This window comes from Kryptolebias marmoratus, linkage group LG4 (genome assembly GCF_001649575.2).
Source record: "Kryptolebias marmoratus isolate JLee-2015 linkage group LG4, ASM164957v2, whole genome shotgun sequence".
In the NCBI taxonomy this organism is placed as follows: domain Eukaryota; kingdom Metazoa; phylum Chordata; class Actinopteri; order Cyprinodontiformes; family Rivulidae; genus Kryptolebias; species Kryptolebias marmoratus.
Window position 1 is genome coordinate 15,045,053 of NC_051433.1, and position 20,778 is coordinate 15,065,830.

At 39.7% G+C, this 20,778-nt stretch overlaps 2 protein-coding genes across 3 annotated transcripts; both read left to right on the forward strand.

Annotated features, from left to right (window-relative positions):
- Nucleotides 1–363: 363 nt before the first annotated feature.
- os9 (OS9 endoplasmic reticulum lectin) lies at nucleotides 364–11,624 on the forward strand. Of its 2 annotated transcripts, XM_017415929.3 has the most exons (15): nucleotides 364–545; nucleotides 967–1,149; nucleotides 2,269–2,332; nucleotides 2,471–2,547; nucleotides 2,701–2,799; nucleotides 2,995–3,196; nucleotides 3,517–3,672; nucleotides 4,044–4,162; nucleotides 5,194–5,242; nucleotides 5,420–5,502; nucleotides 5,609–5,812; nucleotides 5,905–6,100; nucleotides 6,514–6,681; nucleotides 7,095–7,204; nucleotides 10,815–11,624. In XM_017415929.3, the coding sequence occupies exons 1-15, from the start codon at nucleotides 396–398 to the stop codon at nucleotides 10,950–10,952; spliced, it is 1,998 nt and encodes a 665-aa protein (XP_017271418.1). In that variant the 5' UTR covers nucleotides 364–395; the 3' UTR covers nucleotides 10,953–11,624. The 2 variants fall into 2 exon arrangements, with proteins under 2 accessions (XP_017271418.1, XP_017271420.1); XM_017415931.3 differs by lacking the exon at nucleotides 6,514–6,681.
- A 1,967-nt stretch (nucleotides 11,625–13,591) lies between these two features.
- On the forward strand, nucleotides 13,592–20,778 carry c1galt1b (core 1 synthase, glycoprotein-N-acetylgalactosamine 3-beta-galactosyltransferase, 1b). The gene is made up of 4 exons (XM_017415932.3): nucleotides 13,592–14,153; nucleotides 14,266–14,521; nucleotides 16,237–16,901; nucleotides 17,968–20,778. Exons 2-4 carry the CDS (start codon nucleotides 14,302–14,304, stop codon nucleotides 18,277–18,279), a joined length of 1,197 nt encoding a protein of 398 aa, XP_017271421.1. The 5' UTR covers nucleotides 13,592–14,153; nucleotides 14,266–14,301; the 3' UTR covers nucleotides 18,280–20,778.

Consider the following 20,778-nt stretch of genomic DNA (forward strand, 5'->3'; position numbering starts at 1 on the left):
AACACTTTAAGAAAGTCAAGAAACCACCCCTGCTAGATTTTAAAGTGTGAGAAAGGGACTGTGACGCGCCTCATGTCAACCCAACCATCACAGATTTCTGCATCTATTTCGGTGTGATGGAGGGTACGCTTGTTTTGTGGCGAGACAAACGCTATCAGCCCGCACGGACATTGTTCTTTGTTTTGTGTGACGTATGCCGCCCACTCAATCTGTCCCTATTCATCATAAACGAACACACCCCAGAACTAGCAAACCGGTTGATTGACACAAGAATTAGCCAATGACGGAGCAGAGCTTCTCGCACCGACCAATCCGCATCTACCATGTCAGACGTTCTGTGTTTTGTTGCTAGTACAGCGCTATTGTTGGGGGCGTAAGCAAAGAGAGGGTTAGCGATGGCTACCTCTTTGGTGCGGTGGCTGAAGAGATTGTGCCTTTTTGTGTTGATATGTCCCCTGTGTGTCCCAGCCTTCCTAAATTTGGAAGAGCTGAATGAAATGAAATATGGGATTCAAATTCTTCCTGACCCCGTCATCTTGGGGCAGGTGAGTCAGGGCTTTTTAGGCGCTAACGCGTAGCTTGTTAGCTAGAATGCTGGCTAAAGTAACAGTTTGCTATCGACTCATATCGTCGTATAATCTGTTTTTTTTTAAATAAAAATAAACATGTAACATGTATGTTATGACATCGCAAAATAATTAGAAATTTATGAAGTTGTATAAGACGTGTTAAGGTAAGAGGTAAAAGTTATTTCCGAGTGTCAGAATGCTGTGACAGCTGTCAACAGTGTCAACACAACACATATTTCATTTTACTCTGTCTTTGTCATTTAAGGTACAAACACCTGACTATCAGTGTAATATCAGGTTTCTAACTACCCATATCTATGTACAGCTTTGCCATTGTATGTCCCTAACGCCACATAAATAGACTTTTTGGGTTTTCATCACTGTCTCTGTCCTGTAGACTAAAACAGAGGAGGTCATGATGGTGTCCAATAAGTACAAGCAGCTCTATGAGTGTCGACTTCCAGCCCAGGCGGTCAGGTTTCACCAGGATCCAGCTTCTGAACCGGACTCAGAGGGCTACACTGGACCAGACATCCCAGACCTGCTGAAACCAATGCATGAAGCCCCATGTCTGGTGAAGGTCGGTCCTCAGCTTGTCTCTGTCTCTTTCTGATTATTTAATCCCCTTGTTTAAGGCCTAAGCTAATTAAGAGCTTTTCATTACAACCTGCACCACATATTGTTAGGTCAGTGGAAAATATATTGACTTTTTATATTTTGTTTAGACAAATTATTCATTGTTATTATGACTATGCAGGTATAATTCAAAAGCAGCTTTAGAAAGTACTGGGATTTCATCCCTCAAGGCACTTTGTATCATTTAAATGCTCTATGCAACCTGTTTTAGTTAATGTTCAATGTTTGTTTTTACTCAGTAAAAACAAAATGGTCACAGCTCACAACATTAAATGTTAACGTTAGAATCTAAAAAAAACCAAACAGATTTACTCTACACTAAATATACTCAGCCATTAGTACCAGTTAGGTATTTTGGAGGGCACATCTATCTCATATTGTAAATAAGGAAGCATTAACAAACTTTGACATGTACTGTATGCATTTCAGACATGTTTTGCAGAAGTTTACAGTAGATAGATTGGAAATATGTGGATACAGAGCTAAAGGTAGTATCTTACTGACTGTTGGAGACTAGTTGGCAACTCAAACTTAACTCAGTATTGCAAGAAAACAGACAAATTTTCAGTTGCAGTATCACTGAGTATTTGCAACCAAAAGACCAGCAAGCTGAGAGGGTTTGCAAAACTGTATTCTAGGCTGTGCACGTTATTTCACTGTCCGCCTCTGCCCACATCATACACGCCTCGGCTTCCTTTGTACCCATCTCAGCAGCCACCGACACGTTTAGGATTTATTCTAATGGACTACGCTTTTGAAGTGAAGATCTGCAGATTTGAACCAGTTTTTTTGTAATTATTGTTTATCATCAGTGTGGATTTACACATGGATATTAGCCCTGGATGTTTTGACCAGTTTCCAGTTAGTTGTTTTTGTAATCTTAGCTGTTCACTGAGTGCCACACACGATCCTGCTGCATTTTGTGCAAGATTTTATTTCAAATAAAAATCTTAGGTTATATAAAGCTTAACAGGAAAAAGTAACAGGAGAATTTTCTTTTGTTGTTTCTGACTTTTAGCAAGCCATCTGAACAAATAAGTTATTTGCTGTCTGTTGTTTGCAGACGAAGGACTGGTGGACATACGAGTTTTGTCACGGTCAACATATTAGACAGTATCACCTAGAAGGTAAAAATGATTTCTTCTTTCTTTAACTCTTTTTCTACTCATGTTTTCAGTTGACAAGTCAAGACAAACTTCTCAAACACAAATACAGCAGCTCTGTTTTCTTTAGGACTTGTTTGTGACTGATGTTCTTTTTTTTAGAATCAGAAATTAAAGGAGACATCCTTTTTCTGGGGTATTATGAGTCGGAATTTGATTGGAACAATGAAACAGCAAAGGTAAAATTGATCTGATTGCATAGTTGTCCTTACAACATTTTATTTTTGCTGTATGTTATATTAATAGCAGAAAAAAACACTGCAGTGATTCGTAATTGTCTAAGAATAGCAGAAATCACCTCAATGAAGACACTGTCTCGATTCATTTTGCAGGCCTCCAAACAGCACAAACTGAAACGATACCACAGCCAGACGTTTGTAAATGGCTCCAAGTGTGACCTAAATGGAAATCCAAGAGAGACAGAAGTCCGGGTGAGATGTTTGAATCCACACGATCTGAGAGCTATTTGTGTTGTTTTGTTTAAGTTTTGTTTTACTAATTAAAATTCTTAACTTCTGTGCAAAACTGTGGCCTCATTAGTAGCAAGAAAAATATTTTTTTGTCTAAATACTTGCATGCTATGCACATACTGAGATCTTTTTATTTTTGTACTTTATTTTTCCCAGTTTGTATGTGAAGAAGGCTCGAGTGACTACATCGCTCAGGTAGATGAACCTCAATCCTGTCGCTATGTGTTGACGATTCACACCAGTCGCACCTGCCAGCATCCCTTCCTGCGCCCCCCATTCACTGCCAAGCCGCAGGGCATTGTGTGCCAGCCTGCGCTGAGTGCCCAGCAGTACATGGATTACGTCAAGGCTCAAGTCTGTGAGTAAAGATAGTGTTTACATTGTTGCAGCATTCTGAGATCACGCCGCTGCCTACATCTTGTGATATCTTTTGTTGAAGCTGGGTCAGATGTTGAGAAACAAGCACTTTAATGTGTGACAGTGATGCAACGTAAAAGCAGGAGGGGCTAAAAAACAAACAAACATAAGCTTTTTTGGTATTTGTGTTATATGGGCAAAACTTGTTTGTGTTGTGAAAATCTGTTGTTTTATTCTATTGCTTAAATTAACAATGAAATGTCTGACAATGTTTCCTTTTATTTTTGTCTCTCCTTCCAATCTCCATCTGTCTGTTCCCAGCGGACACGAAGCGTAAAGTAGAGCAAATCTCAGAGGAGCTGAAGAGCCTTGATGACATGTTAGCTGGTAATGAAGAAACAGCCGAAGCAGTGGAAGTAACAGCAGAGGAAATCTCACCTCCACCCAGCACGGATCCTAACCCAGAGGATGAAAAAGGTGCATTTTGTTATTAACCTTGAAATAACTGTAGGAACTGTGTGAATCCTGAGTCAGCATTAACATGATTCTTATCCTGTTTATAGTTTGTTTTGCAATCAAAAATCTACTGCCAGCTGCTGTTTTGTGTGGTTTCGCTTTTAGCTGCTGTTCTGCTCCTTGTAGCTTTTCTTTGTTTGCTCAGTTTAGCTTGTTCTCTTTAAATTCAGCTTCAACAAATTTAAGTCAATTTATTCAGCAATCAGTCTCCATTTTCACACGAAAGTGCTTTTTTTTCCTAGTTTATCTGTATTTTGAAGTTGATTTTCATGATGGTGTAAATCTTTTAGCTTTGTGACATGCCTGGATGTCTGTGTTGGTTTTTTTTAAAGCAGAAACAGCAGAGATCTTGATAAATGCAGCATCAGAAGAGACGGAGGATTCTGACTTCTGGGAGGGAGTGACAAGGCCAGGGAATTCAAAAGCCACAGCCTCTCAGCAAGACAATGAGGTACTGAAATGTACAGTCACGGTAAAAAGAATATTCGCCCTCTGTCAGAAATGCTGTGTTTAAAAACAAACAAACAAAAAAAATCTATAAACGTATTCACTTATTTGAGAATTAGTTATAGCCAGGTGTTTCTAATCAAATAGACATTTACTGATCATCAATAAGTGTTTGAGCTTCTATAAATGCAGACTTTCTATCAGTTTTCTGGTCTGAAACTTTCAGGTGGGCTGCTTTCCTTCAATCTGGGGTCATTTCCCAGCAATCAGTCCTCAGTGGGAAAGATCATTCAGAAAGAGGAAGCATTCAAGGCAGAACTAAAACTGAGCTGTAGATAAACTGAAACTCACAAACCTCTGTGAACTTAAGCAACTAAAGTGGACAAAAATGCCTCTGCAGCTCCGTATGGGTAAAACTGACTGAGCTATAGCTATTTTTGTGTTTCCTAAGGTTGCTTAGTTGTGACGGCCATCTTTGAATTGGGTAGACTCCAAAAGTGAAGTTTTCTAAGAATCTATCCACTGGTTCATGAGATATTTTGCTAACAGACAAACAAGGTTGATTCCAGTAGTGACAAAGTTTGAGTATGTGTTGGGGATGGCGCTCGGCTACAAACACCAAACTGGCTGAGTTGTCACCATTTTTGTGTTTGGTAAGCTCCTTTTGCGGCGGCAGCCATCTTGATCTTGATTATCATCCTTTCACCTTCAGAGGTGGGGGGGATAAAAATAAATTACACGACACAGAAATGATTGTCTGAATATAACGAGCGTGTTAACCAACCACCTGGTTGTTATGTTACTCAGGATAAGTCAGCTTTGGTCCTGCAATCCTGATGTTTTGGTTTTTTTTTTTTTTTTACTAAAACACGTCACAGACATTTCATTAATACTTTCTGTAAATGTGTCGAGTTGTAAAAACAAGAGTTACATCTCCTCTGAAAAAAATCAGGAGCCTGTTAACTGCCAGAGGGCGTAGTTTATTACATTTCCTTTTCCATGTTACTTCCTAACCTGATTTTCTGTTCCTGTCAGGTAACAGATGAAGACTACAGCGTACCAGCAGACAATGATGGGGATGAAGGTACTGCTTTATTACACAGAATGAAGAAGAGTGCAGTTCATGGTCATTCAAGTCATTGTTTTACAATAGAACTTGTGTTTCTGTGCCTGTATCTTTCTTGATTTGGAAACTGCTTATTCAGTATAAATTTTCTGCTGTCACATGTTTGTGCTTTTCCTTCATACTGTTCTCCTCTAGCAGAAAGATTCAACTTTAAAATCATCACAGACCCAGCAGATCTGATGAAATTTGTCGAACATCTAAAGGAAAGCAACAGGAAGGTCCGTTCTTTTTCCATTTATTTGTTTGTTTTCGTTTGAGGCGCAGAGCTATTCCAAACATTTTGTTTTTTTTCCTTATTATTATTATTATTATTATTATTTTTAGAAAGCACAAAGTGAAGCTAAAAGTAGAGAGGAGAAAGCGAGAAGTGACGTGCAAATGAAGAAGCTCAGAGGGGATGAGAAGGATGAAGATGAGCAGCTGTTGGAGGAGTTTGAAGACGAGATGGCCGACTTCTCTGTGCCTGCTGAGAAGATTGAAGAGATAAAGGAGGAAATGCAGAAGGAGTTTGACAACATCATCGATGAGGTTTCGGAAAAGAGGCCTTGTCTATAAATCTGATTTGTTGTCATTCAACAGAACAACATTGATGCTAACACTGGCTGCCGTTTGTGTTTCAGGCCCAGCAGGAACTGGAAACAGAAGGCCTGAAAGGGGAGTTCGATCGAACTCAGGCGACACAAACACTGGAGACAACACTGGATAAGCTGCTTGATCATCTTGAGGAGAAGGATGTTCAAGACCCACAGCAGCAAACGGCCCAAAGTGGCAGGGACCCGACCAGAGGGAGCCCCAGTCTGGCTCCCAAGCAGCCAGGTAACGTTTAGGGACCATAAACTCTGCCATCCTGTCATCACATGCCTGTTCATTCACTGTGTCATCTTCACACGTTGGCCACGTTCATCGTAAATGTTTTTTTGTGACAGTCCTCATCTCAAAACAAAATTGAAACCTGAAGTTGATACAAAAATAAGAGACGTTAAGACTTGATTAGCTGGTGGTCTTTGCTGCCTTTGTAGTAACTGTGGGTGACTTTATTTTAATTAATCTAAACCAAAATGGAAGTCAATTCAAACAGTTACTGAAACTATCACAGTGCGCAGCTGAATTGATAATCAAAAGGTATTTTTTGGGGGGATCGTGGCACTTATCGCCTCCATCCTGTGACCCTGCCGATGGGCTTTGAGGTGAATTATCTCTGTTGTCCCTCTTTTGTCTCGTCGCCCCAGAACAAGCAGCTGACGACCACGTTAAGATCAAAATTACTAAGTATAAGACGGGCAGCAGCCCTGATGGGGAGGTCAGAGTTCAGGAGATGGGCGAAGGAGACCCCCAGTGGCAGCACATAAAGGACGTGGTTAAAGAACAGCTAGAGAAGGCAGGACTAAAGGCCGAAGGTATGAAGGGCAAGTTCTGCAATACTTGACGGCCTTTTCTCTTTTCCATCTCCTTTCTTAAGCATATAGTCTCGTGTTTCTCTTTCCATCTTGTCAATAAGTATACGCTTTTTGTATCTTTAATTTTTTCCAAAGCTTTCGCCTTTAAGAAAGAGTGAAAATCTTTGCCAAATTTAGTCCTGTGAAAGTGAAATTTAGTTCTGTGAAGCTGAAGGTCACTTTCATTTCCAATGAAAGTGACCTTTCATTGGGTTTTTCATTCATGTGTGTTCTTTCTTTTTTATCCACTTTCATCCACTAAAATCCTCCATTTCCTTCATTCTGATTCAACTATAATTCAGTTTTATTACTCTTTATCCATTTAGTGTTCGTGTATTTAATTGTTAACATTCTCCCCTTTGTTCTCTTTTAAGGTAAAATTGAGGTGAAGATTTTGACACGAAAAAATGCAGAGGAAACAGGTGACCAGTGGCTGACTGAGGAAGATACAAAGTCCTTCAGGGAGCTGCTCATAAACCTCCTGGTAATTTAAGCCCTCAGAATGACTTTTTATTGAGGCCCTGTTTACAAGAGAACAATCTTTTAGTGTTTTTTTTTATGTTTATATCGGCTAATCAACAAGAAAAAAACACATTTACATGGATATGGCTGTGCTCGTTGAATCTGCTGTAGTTTTCGTGCCAGGCAGGGTTGCCAGATAGGAAAGGACGAACTATCATACTGTCGCTTTAAGTTTATTGTATTTTGACCCAGATTATCATATGTTCTGAGTGAGGTCCGCTTTCTCCAAGGTTGTAAGATTAGTTGTGTTTTGTGAACATGTGCACAGAAAAGGAGGAGGCTTGACCCCTAAAACTGTCTTATAAAAACAGTAATTATGGTACGTCTGGCAACACTGATGCCAGGCTTTCAACAAGGTGTGCATGCAGTCCGGAGCATCTTAATGGTTACATCCAAAATGGTGAAAACGCTGACATTTGTTTGGACTGACAGTGAAGCTGGGTGGTTGCTACATGTTGAGAAGGGTGAGGAGCACAAACAGCTCTCTGTTATCCGTCATTTCTACTGTTGTTGATGTGCTCGTGCATGCGCAGAACAGCTATCGACTGCAGCCGTCTGTGGTGCTGTTAGGGTGTAATTTTCCATGACGTGTGAAATGTTTTTGCCTGATGAAACGGTCACTCCCGGAGAGGAGTTGGTGGACAACCTTGAAGGAGATGAGATGCTTTTATAGTTGCTTGCACGCTCTCATGTTGCGCAACAGTGCGCATGTGCGATTTCACCCGTCTTTGGAGGGTCCAAAGAGTCCTACTCTGAGACCAGGGTTCAAAAAGTGTCAGAGTCAGAGAATCCAGTCGCTGTCGTTGTGTAAATGAACAGCTGAACTGCAACAGAAATGTTACAGTTCCTCTAAAAAAAAACGCTTGGTGTAAAAGGCCCCTGTGATTTTTTTGACTGCTTCCAGGTGTAAGACGAAACCGCGCTCTGTTCCGATAGCTGTAGCTGCGTGCTGTAGAGATGATTTAGTAAAATCAGTTATGTAAATATTGTCTGTACCACTGCGTACCTCTCCACTTGCACATTTAATTCAAGCTACTGTCCTTGCAGAAAAGACGAGGCAGTTCCAATCAGTAGAATGTGTCAAACCTAAGATTGTAAGACAAAGTCTTTTAAACAAAGCTCATCGAAAAAAGGGAACAAGGTCGCCAGTCTCATCAAAGCTGGAGAGCTGTAGCACTAGAAGAGCAGTGTGACCTAACACTGAACTGTGAACAGGCAGTTCTGTTACACATAATGAGGACATATCAGAAGAGCTACTGTGTCATTGGATCCTATTTTACATAACAGCTGCCTGTTAAGATATGAAGTAAAATCATGACTGTAGGATTAACTCAGTATTGAGACACTGAAGTATTTTGTTAAACAAATCAATTAATGTTGAAGCTTTAATGTGTTTCTTACTTATACAGTTCCGTAGACACGAAATGTTTAAGATGTCAGGTGAAGTAAATTTGCACTTTGTCCTGACAAACAGGACGTTTCAACTGTACCTGTTACAGCCAGCAGCTGTTTAAACGCAAACACTCCAGCACAAACAGAAATAACTAAGCAGTTTCTACTTTATTCACTTTTATGTTGACAGGCTGATGTTCACAAATTTTATCAGTGTTACCAACATCAGAGTTAAAAAAACAAGCTGATTTTATAAACAAACATTGCACAAAAACTAAGGAAGTTTGTGATTGGTTAATTATTTATTTGTTGTAACCATGCTTATTAGCAATCAATTTTATAGTTGGAAAGCTTGTTTATTTTCCCTTAAATGAAGCCACACTTGTCAGGAAAATGCATTTGTGTGTTGAGCGGCAGAATTGAGAATGCTGGTTCTTCTTCTTTCGGCTGGTCCCTTTTTCAGGGGCTGCCACAGCGAGCAAAAAAGATTTTGGTAATTGTTTGACCCCAGATGTCCTTCTTGCTGGGTTTGAACCTGCAGCCTCAGGATTACAAGACCGCGGCACTAACCACTGATCCACCGCAGCCCTAGAGTTGAACATGTGGGTTACGCCCGTGGAAAAACTCGCCAGATCTTCTCTGCCAAACAGTTTATTCTGCTATTGACTTTGTTTTTGAGCTCCTGGTACCTCCAATCAAGTGTCTGATTGTTGCCTTATTGTCAGGGGCTGAACTCTATCCTCCAACATGACAAGCCTTGCCTCCACAGAGCGGGGTTTAAGAGAGACAACCTCTAGAATTTGGGAGTGGAGAGGCTGGGATGGCCTGCCTGCAGTCTTGACCTCAAATTCATTGAACACCTGTGGGATCAGCTTGGATGTGCTGTTCTTTCCCGAGTTACCAACACAACCACATTGGCTGACTTGTGACTAATGTTGGTTAAAGAATGGGGGCACCATCTCACAGCAGTGTGTGACCAAGCTGGTGAGCAGCATGAGGAGGATGTGTATGGTTCTTCCACATGCTACTGAGGTCACTGTTTGTTCAATGAGTAAATTGTTAAATTGCCAAAATGTCTTGTTTTTCAGACTTCATCCAGTCCAATAAAAACAAAACAAGAGGCAACTGCAGAATAGGCTGTCTGGCAGAGAAGATTTGACAAGTTTTTCATGGGCGTAACTCACGAACTGAACTCCGCTGCTCGACCCACAAAATGCATTTTCCAAATACATTTGTTACGTAAATGCATTTCTGAGTCAAGCAGCAGAGTTGAGTATGAGTTGCACAATTTAATGGGAAATAAACAGGTTTTCCAACAGCATACATTTGTTGCCAAGAAGCACTGGCACAACAAAGAAATAATCAACCAAACAATAAATTCCTTACTTTTTGTGTTAAGTCTATATAAAACATAAATAATATTTCAATACAGGAGGAGTAATCATGGTTTTAAGTTTGTTTGTCAAAAGTAACAGTGAATAGGGTTAACATGGTTGCCTAGTTAAGCTTTTAAGCTGCTGGTATATTTCATGAGATAAAACATTAACTCAGAGTTGAGAGAAAATCTTGGTGCTGTTTACCACAACAGCCAGTTTTAGGATTTGTAACTACAGTTTTGCAAATGGTGTACTGATTTAAGTTTGTCAGGTTCTTCGTGGTTTCATCCCCTTTACACAAGTGTAGACACTTGGTTTTGTTTCATGTCTGTGCAAACCGTTTAGTAAAATGAACCTCTCATAGGCAGAAAGCGCGGGGTACAAATAGTTTGTTTTGCCAGTTAAGAATCTCTACTTCTGATTATTTTTTTTTTTGTCTTTTTTTAAGAATCCAGTTACATTTTTTTGGGTTGCCCAAACTTATTTCCTGTTGACTGTCGTCATGCTTTTCAGAGAAGACAAAGATGAACATTCCTTGTTGCCTTTATGGTGACTATACATCTAAGTTTTAAGACTTGGGTTTACGGATTGAGAGTGAAAATAAATGAGTTCTTCATAGTGTAAGGGCTAATCATTCATCCGTGATGATCGGATTAAAGGACAAAGAAAGGTATTGTGAGAATAGTGTCCCCAAGGGGATATAGAAACAAATGTGAGTTTGTTTTAGGAAGCCTTTTTAGCAAGTCAAATGACATACGATTGACAAAATTGTGGTTGAAATCTTCTATATTTTTTACCCCACAGACTGGAGGCACTGAAGAGGTTTACAAAGAGCAAAAGAGGCAGCAGGAGTTGGAGACCAACTATAGGTTTGTGTGGGGAGAAAACCAGGAGGATACTCAGTCATCCAGCACGTCTGACTCGGACGACGTGGACATTTGAGCTCACACGACACTCTCGGTACCTCTGCTGTGACGGTGAACCCCTGTGGAAACCAGCAGGGAGAAGGACTATGAGATGTTGTCTCAATTTTTGCTAAAAAAGAGCCCACCTGATTCTGCTATCGCTGTCAAACTTGGTAAACTCCGCTGTTTGCACATTTAGAAAATTAATTAACTGATCTCGAGGAAGGCAATAATGTCGATGTCTGCGTTGGACAGCCTTCATATGTTGCAGGATGAGACCGCAGCGAGTCAGCTGCAGATGTGCTGTTGAATGAAGTTGTGCATTTTCCCCTGTTTTCGCAGGATAGAGTTTCATAGATGGCTGGTGTGATACAAAGTTAATGGGTTTCTAGAAATGTTTTCCACTTTTACTGAACATTTACATCCAGTTCTGAAGTTGCAAACAGTTTGTCACTGCTGTTTTCAATGTTGCCATTGACTTTAAAACCCTCAAGTGACTCAGAAGGTGAATTTTGTACCTCAGCAGATGGAATAACGGCTTCAATGAAAAGCATCATTGTGTCTGCAAAACAACAACAACAAAAAAATGCTCAAATCTTCACATTCCAGTTCTAACTGGCCTTTGAAACTGTCTGACATGTTTTGTTGTGTGGAAAAGGTTACAAGCAACCACAACTGTAGATTAAACAATTATTTGTGTACAGAGTGACGCACTTTTTCTTATTTGGAAGTTCCTGCAAACTCACAAGTTGATATTTTGTTTTAAGATGTTTTTTTCTGTCTGTTTGAAAGCTGCAAGGAAGTCCAGATGCTTAAAATACAGTAAGTTTTTCAAGCATGTGTTCTCTTGTTAGACATAAAAACCCTTTTAATTCACCTTAATTTAAGAAAAGAAAAGCTGTAATGTCAATACATTTGAGCGTACCAAATGTATTGAAAAATGTATTGTAATGAACCACAAACCCCTTCAGATGCTTATTTAAAGGGCTGAATTTGTATAGTTTGTGAATAAGGCCATTTGGAGCTCATTATGTACATAATTAATGTGTCAATACATTTTGATTTTTTTTTTAATTTTGTGGTATATTAGTACAGCTTAAATGGGGATTGAACTACCTAAATAAATATGCTAAAAGGTTCCTTTTGTTTTAAATGCAATTAAATTTATTTGGGGATTTGTGGCGTACTCTGTTTATTTAACGCACAATAGGAACCATTGCTACAACTTGGGTGTGTTTCTTTACCTAGTCAACCGAAAGCCAAAGCACTTTATAAGCTTACTACCTCAGGTTGTGTTGGACTAAAGGTAAATCAAGACTAACAAGTTTACTCTGTTTGTTTAATGTGTTTTTTTTTACCACAGAGCATAGGATTTCTTTGATCCCACTATAAAAACATGACAAATTTGTGAAACAAACCCAGTTCTGACATCTTTTGTGCTCAGGAAAAAGCAGCCAGTTGCTAAATCTACAATATGTTAGCACGGTTTGATTAAAACGGCTATAACTTCATCCCTTCTCAGCATAGGATGATCTTAGTTTAAAACTCTGGCCTTAAATTCTGATGAGTGTTTGAAAACCTGTCATTTTATTTCCTAATCAAACTGACTTCACGGTCTTTTCAAAGGTCCATCTTGGCTTGTGGGGTTACTGCAACCACTTACGTTCCCTAATATGACCAACACAACGAACCAGTGACAACCCAGTAATGAATTCACACAAGATACAACTCCCGTAATTTGCTGAATGACATTCTGGATAGAAATGTATACATATAAACACTTACAAACACCAGAAAAATGGGCGAGGGGAAGAGTCCAGAATCATGACTGCCTGCCACCCTTTACTCAGTCCTAACATAACAATAACATCTAGGTACAAACTTGACCTTTGACCTGAACTGCACACATAAAACGCACCTTTGGACTAGTAACAGAGAAATTTGCGAGATTTATCAGTTTTTTTTTAATCACTTAGGTGATTGATATAATGTAGATTATACTGTTGCGTGCAGTAATTTCTTTTTTTTTTCCCCCAGAAAATTCTTGGGGTCTGAGAACAGAAGTTGATCCTGACTCAAGGCGTCAACAATAGCTACTACACTTTAGAAAAAAAAAAAAACATTCTTAAGTTTAAAACAAAAAAACCCCACAAACATTATTTACACACATACAGACTGTGTGTTTACATTTCAGTTCCGATGAATATTACCGGGCACAGTATATGTCAATATAACACAAACAAACATTGCTTTTGTGTGTAAAGTCTGTGACAGTAGTGTAGTAAATATTTAAAAATGCAAACTATAGTTTCCAGAGAGTTTTTTTTTTATCCTGAGCCAAAACCTCCCATTCAATGTGTACACAAAGCAGTATTTTGGACTATATTTGAAAGTTGTTCAGCATTATATGCGTTTCAGTGTCTTATTTGAAGATTTACTTAAAATGTTGCTTCATAACTTTTGACTTCTTCTCACAGTGTTTACATTTGAAAACAATTTTTATTGGAAAAACAAAACAAAGGTCTGCATGTTGTTTACTAAGGGTTAGGGTCAACAAATGTAAATGAAATTCTAGTTTTTTTTAATGGACTAATTATTCAGTAAGTTAATCAGCTGGGTGGGTTAACCCTTATCTGCCCTTTGACTTGTGTGACCGGAAGTAGCGTTTATTCTAGACGGAAGTCGTCAGACAGTCACAAGTTGCAGGTGTAGGTCGCGCAGCGGTGTGTGGAACAATTCCACGTTATTGGTTACTAATCTCCGCGTTAGTCTGACGGAACCACGGAGCTGTTTAAGTCAGCCAGCCAGCCAGCCTGTGAAGCTTTAGCTCCGTAGCTGCGACGGAGGAGCTAAATGACCGAACAGCCGAAGTTAGCAGCACCGACCGTCGATCGGAGCGATATAACGGATTAGCTTGTTAGCTTGAGCCCAACAGCGGGGTGCGGGGTGCGGGGTGCGAACAGAGTAGGAGCAGGAGCAGGAGGAAATCATTAACCAGGACGTGACTGTTTGTAAAATGCGTGTTTATTATTATTATTATTCGGGGAGTTCGTGCAGTCAGCGTTTTGGTTAGCTAGCTTCTCCTGTCCACGCGCTGGGTACGAAGCTAGCTTCATGGCTAGCTGAAAGTGTTGCTGTATTTTTAAAAAAAATCTTTTTCTCTTTTAAAGCGTCTCAATGTTAGAGCTGACAGTGGCCTTTGAGAGGACGTAGCGGCTATGGTTTGTACTTTAATCTGGTGAGTAAGCCACACCTAGGGGGAAGTGACAGATGACACTCGCTCTCTGCTGAACTCTCCCAACAACCAGAAAGTCCTGAAAACGTTCCCTCTTCTCTCCTCTCGCGTTCAGCTCCCGCCGAACTGAACGACTGCCATCTGGTCCAGCATGAAGGCCCTGGGGTCCAGATGTTCCTTTTATGCGGGTTTTGTGGTGGGAACCTTCATGCTGTACGTGTTCCTGCGGCAGATGTGGTTCGAGAGGACGGCGCAGCAAGCCACCAGCTTCGGGAAACTTTCCGACCACCAGCGGGAGCTGGAGGAAGAGGAGAGCTTATGGAAGAAGGAGAGGTCTGCCCTCTTCAACCTCAAACACCCTCATCATATAGGTACGTGATGTGGACGGGTTTAGACCCCTCGTTCATGTGCACTCATCCCAAACCTTTATATATCCGGGAGCCAGTTTTTATTCATCCTTTTGGAGAATCACTTAAAGACATGTTGATGGGTTGGTTCATTTAACTTTATTTAATGCTTCCAGTCTTGGTAATAAGTACAAGAACCTGTTTTAAGTGAAGAAACTACAAACAACAAATCTCACTTAGGTTATTAAAACAAAAAAACTCGAGTATGATAAGCTCAATGTTAATTCAAGTACCAGTATGAACTCTTACATTAGGGATTTTATCTTCATTTAACCAGACAGATCCCATTAGAATCACAGATTTCATTTACAATGCAGGCCTGTGCCCGAAGGCAGCCTAACATGCATGTTTTTAGACTACAGATGCTTGTGATATGAGAGACTAACTAAGGAACAGGTCTGATGCAGGCACTTGAAATCATATTAGGTGCAAATGTTTATGTTAAATCAAATCACTTCTATTAAAAGAGCTTCAACATTACTTTTAAATGATACCAGTAGCATGTGTGGGTTAAAGAGTCAAACATTGGGGATAAATAATGTCCAGAGTGTCCATTGAACAATGTGAAAAGTTGTCATTCGTCCCAAAAAAATGGCGTAATTTCTACACATCTTTATAGCTTGCTATGAAACTTTCAGCAGATGTTCTCTGATGAGTGTTCAGAAGCTTTTCCTCACCCCCCCAAAAAATCTTTAAAGCAGCCCTTTGGGTTTCTGTGTATCAGCAACACAAATCAGGACTTGTTCTAGGAACGCTGCGAAGGAGGAGAGAACTGGAGACGTATCCTTGAACAGGTTTAACGAGCTGGTGTTATCAGAGGGTGGTGAAACGGCTAATGATTTAGTTGTTTGCTGTTTTTATCACTTTATCTTGTGCACATATTCTAAATGCAAATAATGGCAACCTGACCAGTGTAATAGTTTATTGTCAAAGAAATTAATACAGCTATTTAAAAATGTACTAAAATAGAAAGCACAATGTGTTGGAGTGTCTCTGAAAGTAATGCGATATGCAAACTTTCAAGCAGAGCATTAAAATGTTCTCAGCAACTCACTGTTTGCATGTAAACGATTTTTCCAGTTACTGAATATGCCTCATGGCAGGCAGGTATTTTACAGATTAGAAGATGTCTCATTTCATCGTCAAAGAAAGCAGCCATGTTTTTTCTTAGGACTGCATAATATGTTGCAAATTTATCGTTTTAAACTTGGAAAGAAAATCCTTGAAATTCATCGTTCCTAGTTAGAAAATTCAAATGGTTGTCTTATCAAAGTTTGACTCAATCTTATTGCATCAACACTACAAACCAGTAAATACATTTTTATATCAGTTCGCAAAGACCCTACCCTTTTGAGGCAGATGTTCAACATAAACTTTACATGCAAATCAATAGTCTGTCCTGCTTAAATCACAACAAATTGTAACAGAGTGTCTCCATCAGATGTTTACTTGAAACATTGGTAGGACTGGGTATGGTTTAAAGTTACATGCACACACTTAAAATAAATGGATGAATAATTAACACTTGCCCTGTGAAATGGTATTTTGAATCTTGTTTTGCAGATCCAGATTCTGTTAGAACGTTGGTTTAGGTAAACTGTGTGCATTATAATTTGTTGGTTCGTACAAATTGAAGTTACACGCATAAAATCATGCTAATTGTTCTGTTTCCTTTCCAGGTGAGGACAGCCACATGGCCGATGAGTTGTACAAAAAGGTGCGGATTCTTTGCTGGGTGATGACCGGACCCAGCAACCTGGAGAAGAAGGCTCGGCATGTGAAGCACACATGGAGTCGTCACTGCAACGTGTTGGTTTTCATGAGCTCCGTGGATGATCCTGACTTCCCCACGGTGGGTTTAGGCACAAAAGAGGGTCGCGATCAGCTGTACTGGAAAACAATCCGAGCCTTCCATTATGCTTACGAGCATCATGCCGATGAGGCGGATTGGTTCCTCAAGGCAGATGACGACACCTACGTGATTGTAGACAACCTGCGGTGGGTCCTCGCAAACCACACGCCCGACGACCCAATTTACTTCGGCCGAAGGTTCAAGCCTTACACCAAGCAGGGATACATGAGCGGTGGCGCCGGCTACGTGCTGAGCAGAGAGGCTCTGCGGAGATTCGTGGAAGGCTTTAAAAACAAAGTGTGCACACACACCACCTCTGTAGAGGATCTGGCGATGGGGCAGTGCATGGAGAAGGTCGGGGTGCTGGCAGGGGACTCCAGAGACACTGCACTCAGAGAGACATTTCACCCCTTCATCCCCGAGCAGCACCTCACTGCCAAGTTCCCAAAGAGCTTCTGGTACTGGAGCTACTGCTATTACCCCATCTCAGAGGTGAGTGAAACCAACGCTGTGGAATTTCTCCTAAACCCTGACAAAGTGTTAAAGCTGTTGTAGGTGTACACATGGGACTAAGGGATAATGGGCTGTTGTATGTGGTAATTATCTTTAGTCACTGTGTAATCTACAGTAGGTTGTGGTTTCCACATCCCAAACTAGAAAAAAACAGCAGGCACTGACACAAAACAGCCACATTGCATGGTTTAAAAAAGCTAATCTGTGCTTCATTTAAAAAAAATAAAAAAAGAATAGTTGTTTCCAGCTGTTATGATACTGTTGCTTGTGCTCTTCAAACCAAGGGTGGGTTAGTAGTCAGCATCTTTAGTTAATGCACTGATTACTAGTAATCACATCATAGAGCTCTGCTTTAAAAACCTAAACTATCTTACACTTGTTTGTTTTTTTTCTTTCATCGTTTGTTAATGAAAGCTTAGCGGTTTGTTGTGGAATTTTCTTTAACAAAGAGGACAACGAAGAGTTTTGTCTTAGGATAATTTATTTAAGCTATATAGCTGAGAATCACTGTGCTGAGATGAGTCAACAGAGTGAATCTGAAGCATTACAGATAGCTCCCCCTTCTTATGCCATTGTAGAATGAGGAGGGGTCAGGGGGGAACAGAAGGGTCAGATAGCTGATCAAAAGGGGAGGTAAATAAAGAACACATCCTTTATAGGCTTGTAGGCACATACTGGTAAATTTCCATGCAGTCAAGAGGGGTCAGGGGGAAACAAAAGGACCAGATAACACATACCGGTACATCCTGGCACCCTATAGGGATAAGAATAAAGGCATTCCTAACTAAACTAAAACATGGTGGTCACATGCAGCAAGAATCACTGAAACAGTATTTTTCCCATTACAGGTTATATCCCTTTTAACAAACTTATGTATTGTCCAGTTTTTAACTAAATATTTACCAACTTTTACAGCACAGTGCAAACTTAATGTGTTTTTCATTTGTAAGGCTCTTTGTTATACTGTCATGTGTTTTAATCACACAGAAAGCATAAAGCTGTGATACCATGTAATGTTTTAAAACCACATGTTGTCTTTTCTCAGGGTCCTAAGTGCTGCTCGGACATATCAGTGTCCTTCCATTATGTAGATGCTGCAGGCATGTATTTATTGGAATACTACGCCTATCACCTGCGTGCCTTTGGCTACAGTTACCGATACCAACCCCCCGTCCCAAAGGGTTACAGGATTGAACAGTCATCTCCACGGAAAAGTGCGGAAGGACAAAAAGAGATGGCTTCTCAGGAGAAAGATCATAAGGAAGTGAAAAATCCATCCCAGACTGACGAGAGGCAGGACGCAGATCCTCCCCCTGCAGCTGGGAAAGACGCTCCTGCTGCTCCAGAGGGAAACTGACACTGACGCTCCGCAGGGCGAACAGATTTTAAGGCAGACAGAAACTGGATGTTTTCATTTTATGTTTATTAATTCATTCTGATCATTTGGGCTCATAAGTCTTCAGCGCAGAAAATCAGACCACTCTGAACTTAAGTTGCTGTGCAATCAAGTACATTACCTGAGGATTCTGGAGCTGAAAGACTGCTTTTAGTGTGAACTGTGACTGGAAGATCTGAGACATGATTCTGATTTTTATCCTTTTTATTTCATTTTTATTGAGTGTTTTTTTTTTTACAAGTGTATTCCTTGAGATCTAGAGACACTTGCCAGTTTGTTTTGACTTTGAAACAAAGGTGAGTAGTTGGTATTTAACAGACGTTTTCTTTTTTTAAATTGTTTTTGTGTTTCTACTTCAGCAGTCACATCTAAACTACCACTTTATTGTTCTCGACTCGCTGAAGTTGTTTGACTTCATTCTAAACGCAGAGCCGTGGATCTGCCAGGAAGTCCTGGTCTTGTGCTTTTCATGTAAACAGTCGGAAACAAGTTCTTTAGGTTTTAAGTTCAGCTAACCAGTTTTAGCACAAAAAACCTCTCAAGCTGGATTTTTCTGCCGCGTTTAAAATTCTTTTCACACTACAGGCACAAGTAATGTTACATCTAAGAATCACGCATTTTATTTACAGGAATGAAATCTTTTATTTGTCTTAAAGGCTCTTAAAGGTTTATTCAGATGACTGGATTTGTAAGAGACAGGTATTTTCTGTTTTTTTAGCTGATTGTTTTATGTATGAACGTTTTTCCAAAAAAAAACAACAACAAAGGGTCAGAAAGTTTAGAATAACCTGTTTAATATCATAAAACAAACATGCACAAAAAGCACCAAATCTATTCATGGCGAAAGCGGGGCTTTTGAAAGTGTTTTGAGATAATACTTTAATGTCGATTTGTCAAAAAGTTAAGAGTATTTTCTTTTTTTTTTTTTTTTTTTGTTGAATAACAGCTTATTAATGAAACAAATCAGTTCACCTCTGTGACGACTGAGCAAAGAGTATTTTTAACTTTCTGTAACGTGGTACACAATTATTTAGCCCCACAAACGAATCAAATCTCAGTGTGGTCCCATCAATTGGAAAAACAGATGTAATTTTCAGCTTTTGGTGAATTCTTATATAATTCAAAGTGTGCATAGTTGCCTGTTTATTAAGTACCATCAAAAGCAGTGCAGGACTGTCATGATGTTAAATTGTTCAGCTGTTTTTAAGAGGTACATCTGGGCACATGTAGAGGGTAAAACCTGTCGATCCGCTGTTTTGTAGCCTTTGTTTACTTCGTGGCTCTTTATTGTTAGATTGCATTTTTCTTTTCTACAAGTATCCAGTTAACCTGGAGGGAAATATTCATCCAATCCATATTCTTACCAAAAATGTCACTGTACTTAGTTTTTTAGGACATAGTAGCTGTAATCCTCTAAATTTTCTCTGATCTATCCAAAGATTCCCACAAAGGAGACTAGCTGTTGTTTGTGGATTCGTGTTAATTCGGTCCCCTTTGGTTCGTCTAGCAGCAGTGTGATCAGTGAAGGGCAAACGTTTTCTGCTCACTGCTTTGGCAGTCAAACCAGCTGGATGAGGAAGTAGTGAATCACATGAACTTTTATCTTTTTGAAACAAAAGTTAACCTGCTACTAACTAACCACTTCCCTTTTGTTTCCTGGCCTTCCTGAAAACCGAACCCGAACTGGACGGGTTTCCCCCCTGCGTCCGTGGTTTTGTGCCTTGTAAACCGAGATTGTATGAGCCTTCAGCTGCACACGTGACTTTGCACTGTGACATTACAAGGGTGAGAGGAAGATGGACTGTGACTTTACTGAATCCTTCTGTTGTAATGCGCACGGCCTTTGAGCCGGTGTTTGAGTTTAGTTTTTTAATAGTCAAGCTTTTTTTTTTTTTTTAAATATTCTATATTTACCTAGGTCCCTTGTTTTAGAACTTCTTGATGGGCCAGACTTTTTTTTAAATTATTCTTAAAACAAGAAGTATTTTCAGCAGTTCCTTTACTAATATTTAACCAAATAGAAACTTTAGAAGAGACGCTATGAAGGTCAAGAGCTGTTTGAAACTGAATACATTTGAAGTTTATGGGATTTAAATGCACTTTTGTAAGGAACTGTTGTTCTTTTGTTTTTAACCACTTGAAGCCTTTTTTCCCCTTGAGTTTTTTTTTTTTAAATAGATCACAACAATTGCCTATCAAAACCTAATTTGTGTTGAGCATGTTTCCTTTTTTTGGGAGGAAAGTATTAAAAGCTACTACGTTTTAACCAATGGCCCGTTTTTAAGTATTGAATTATTTAGCAACAAATGAGTGTTTTGTGCACTTCAGATTTATTGTTTATTTTTTCCTTTCTTGGACTCATCGTTGATGAAAACATCTGTATCTGCTTTTTGATGCTAGTGATGCCACACATCTGGTCCTTGACAATCTTCTTGATATTAAAGTTTTCTCCAAGGGAAA

Bases quoted from the DNA above. Each gene is read 5' to 3' on its own strand.
- os9 (XM_017415929.3), top strand. From the start codon at position 396: ATGGCTACCTCTTTGGTGCGGTGGCTGAAGAGATTGTGCCTTTTTGTG. The intron at 3,673-4,043 runs GTGCATTTTGTT...TTTTTTTTAAAG, and splicing joins TAACCCAGAGGATGAAAAAG to CAGAAACAGCAGAGATCTTG. The intron at 5,813-5,904 runs GTTTCGGAAAAG...TTTGTGTTTCAG, and splicing joins TTGACAACATCATCGATGAG to GCCCAGCAGGAACTGGAAAC.
- c1galt1b (XM_017415932.3), top strand. From the start codon at position 14,302: ATGAAGGCCCTGGGGTCCAGATGTTCCTTTTATGCGGGTTTTGTGGTG. The intron at 14,522-16,236 runs GTACGTGATGTG...TTTCCTTTCCAG, and splicing joins CAAACACCCTCATCATATAG to GTGAGGACAGCCACATGGCC. The intron at 16,902-17,967 runs GTGAGTGAAACC...GTCTTTTCTCAG, and splicing joins GCTATTACCCCATCTCAGAG to GGTCCTAAGTGCTGCTCGGA.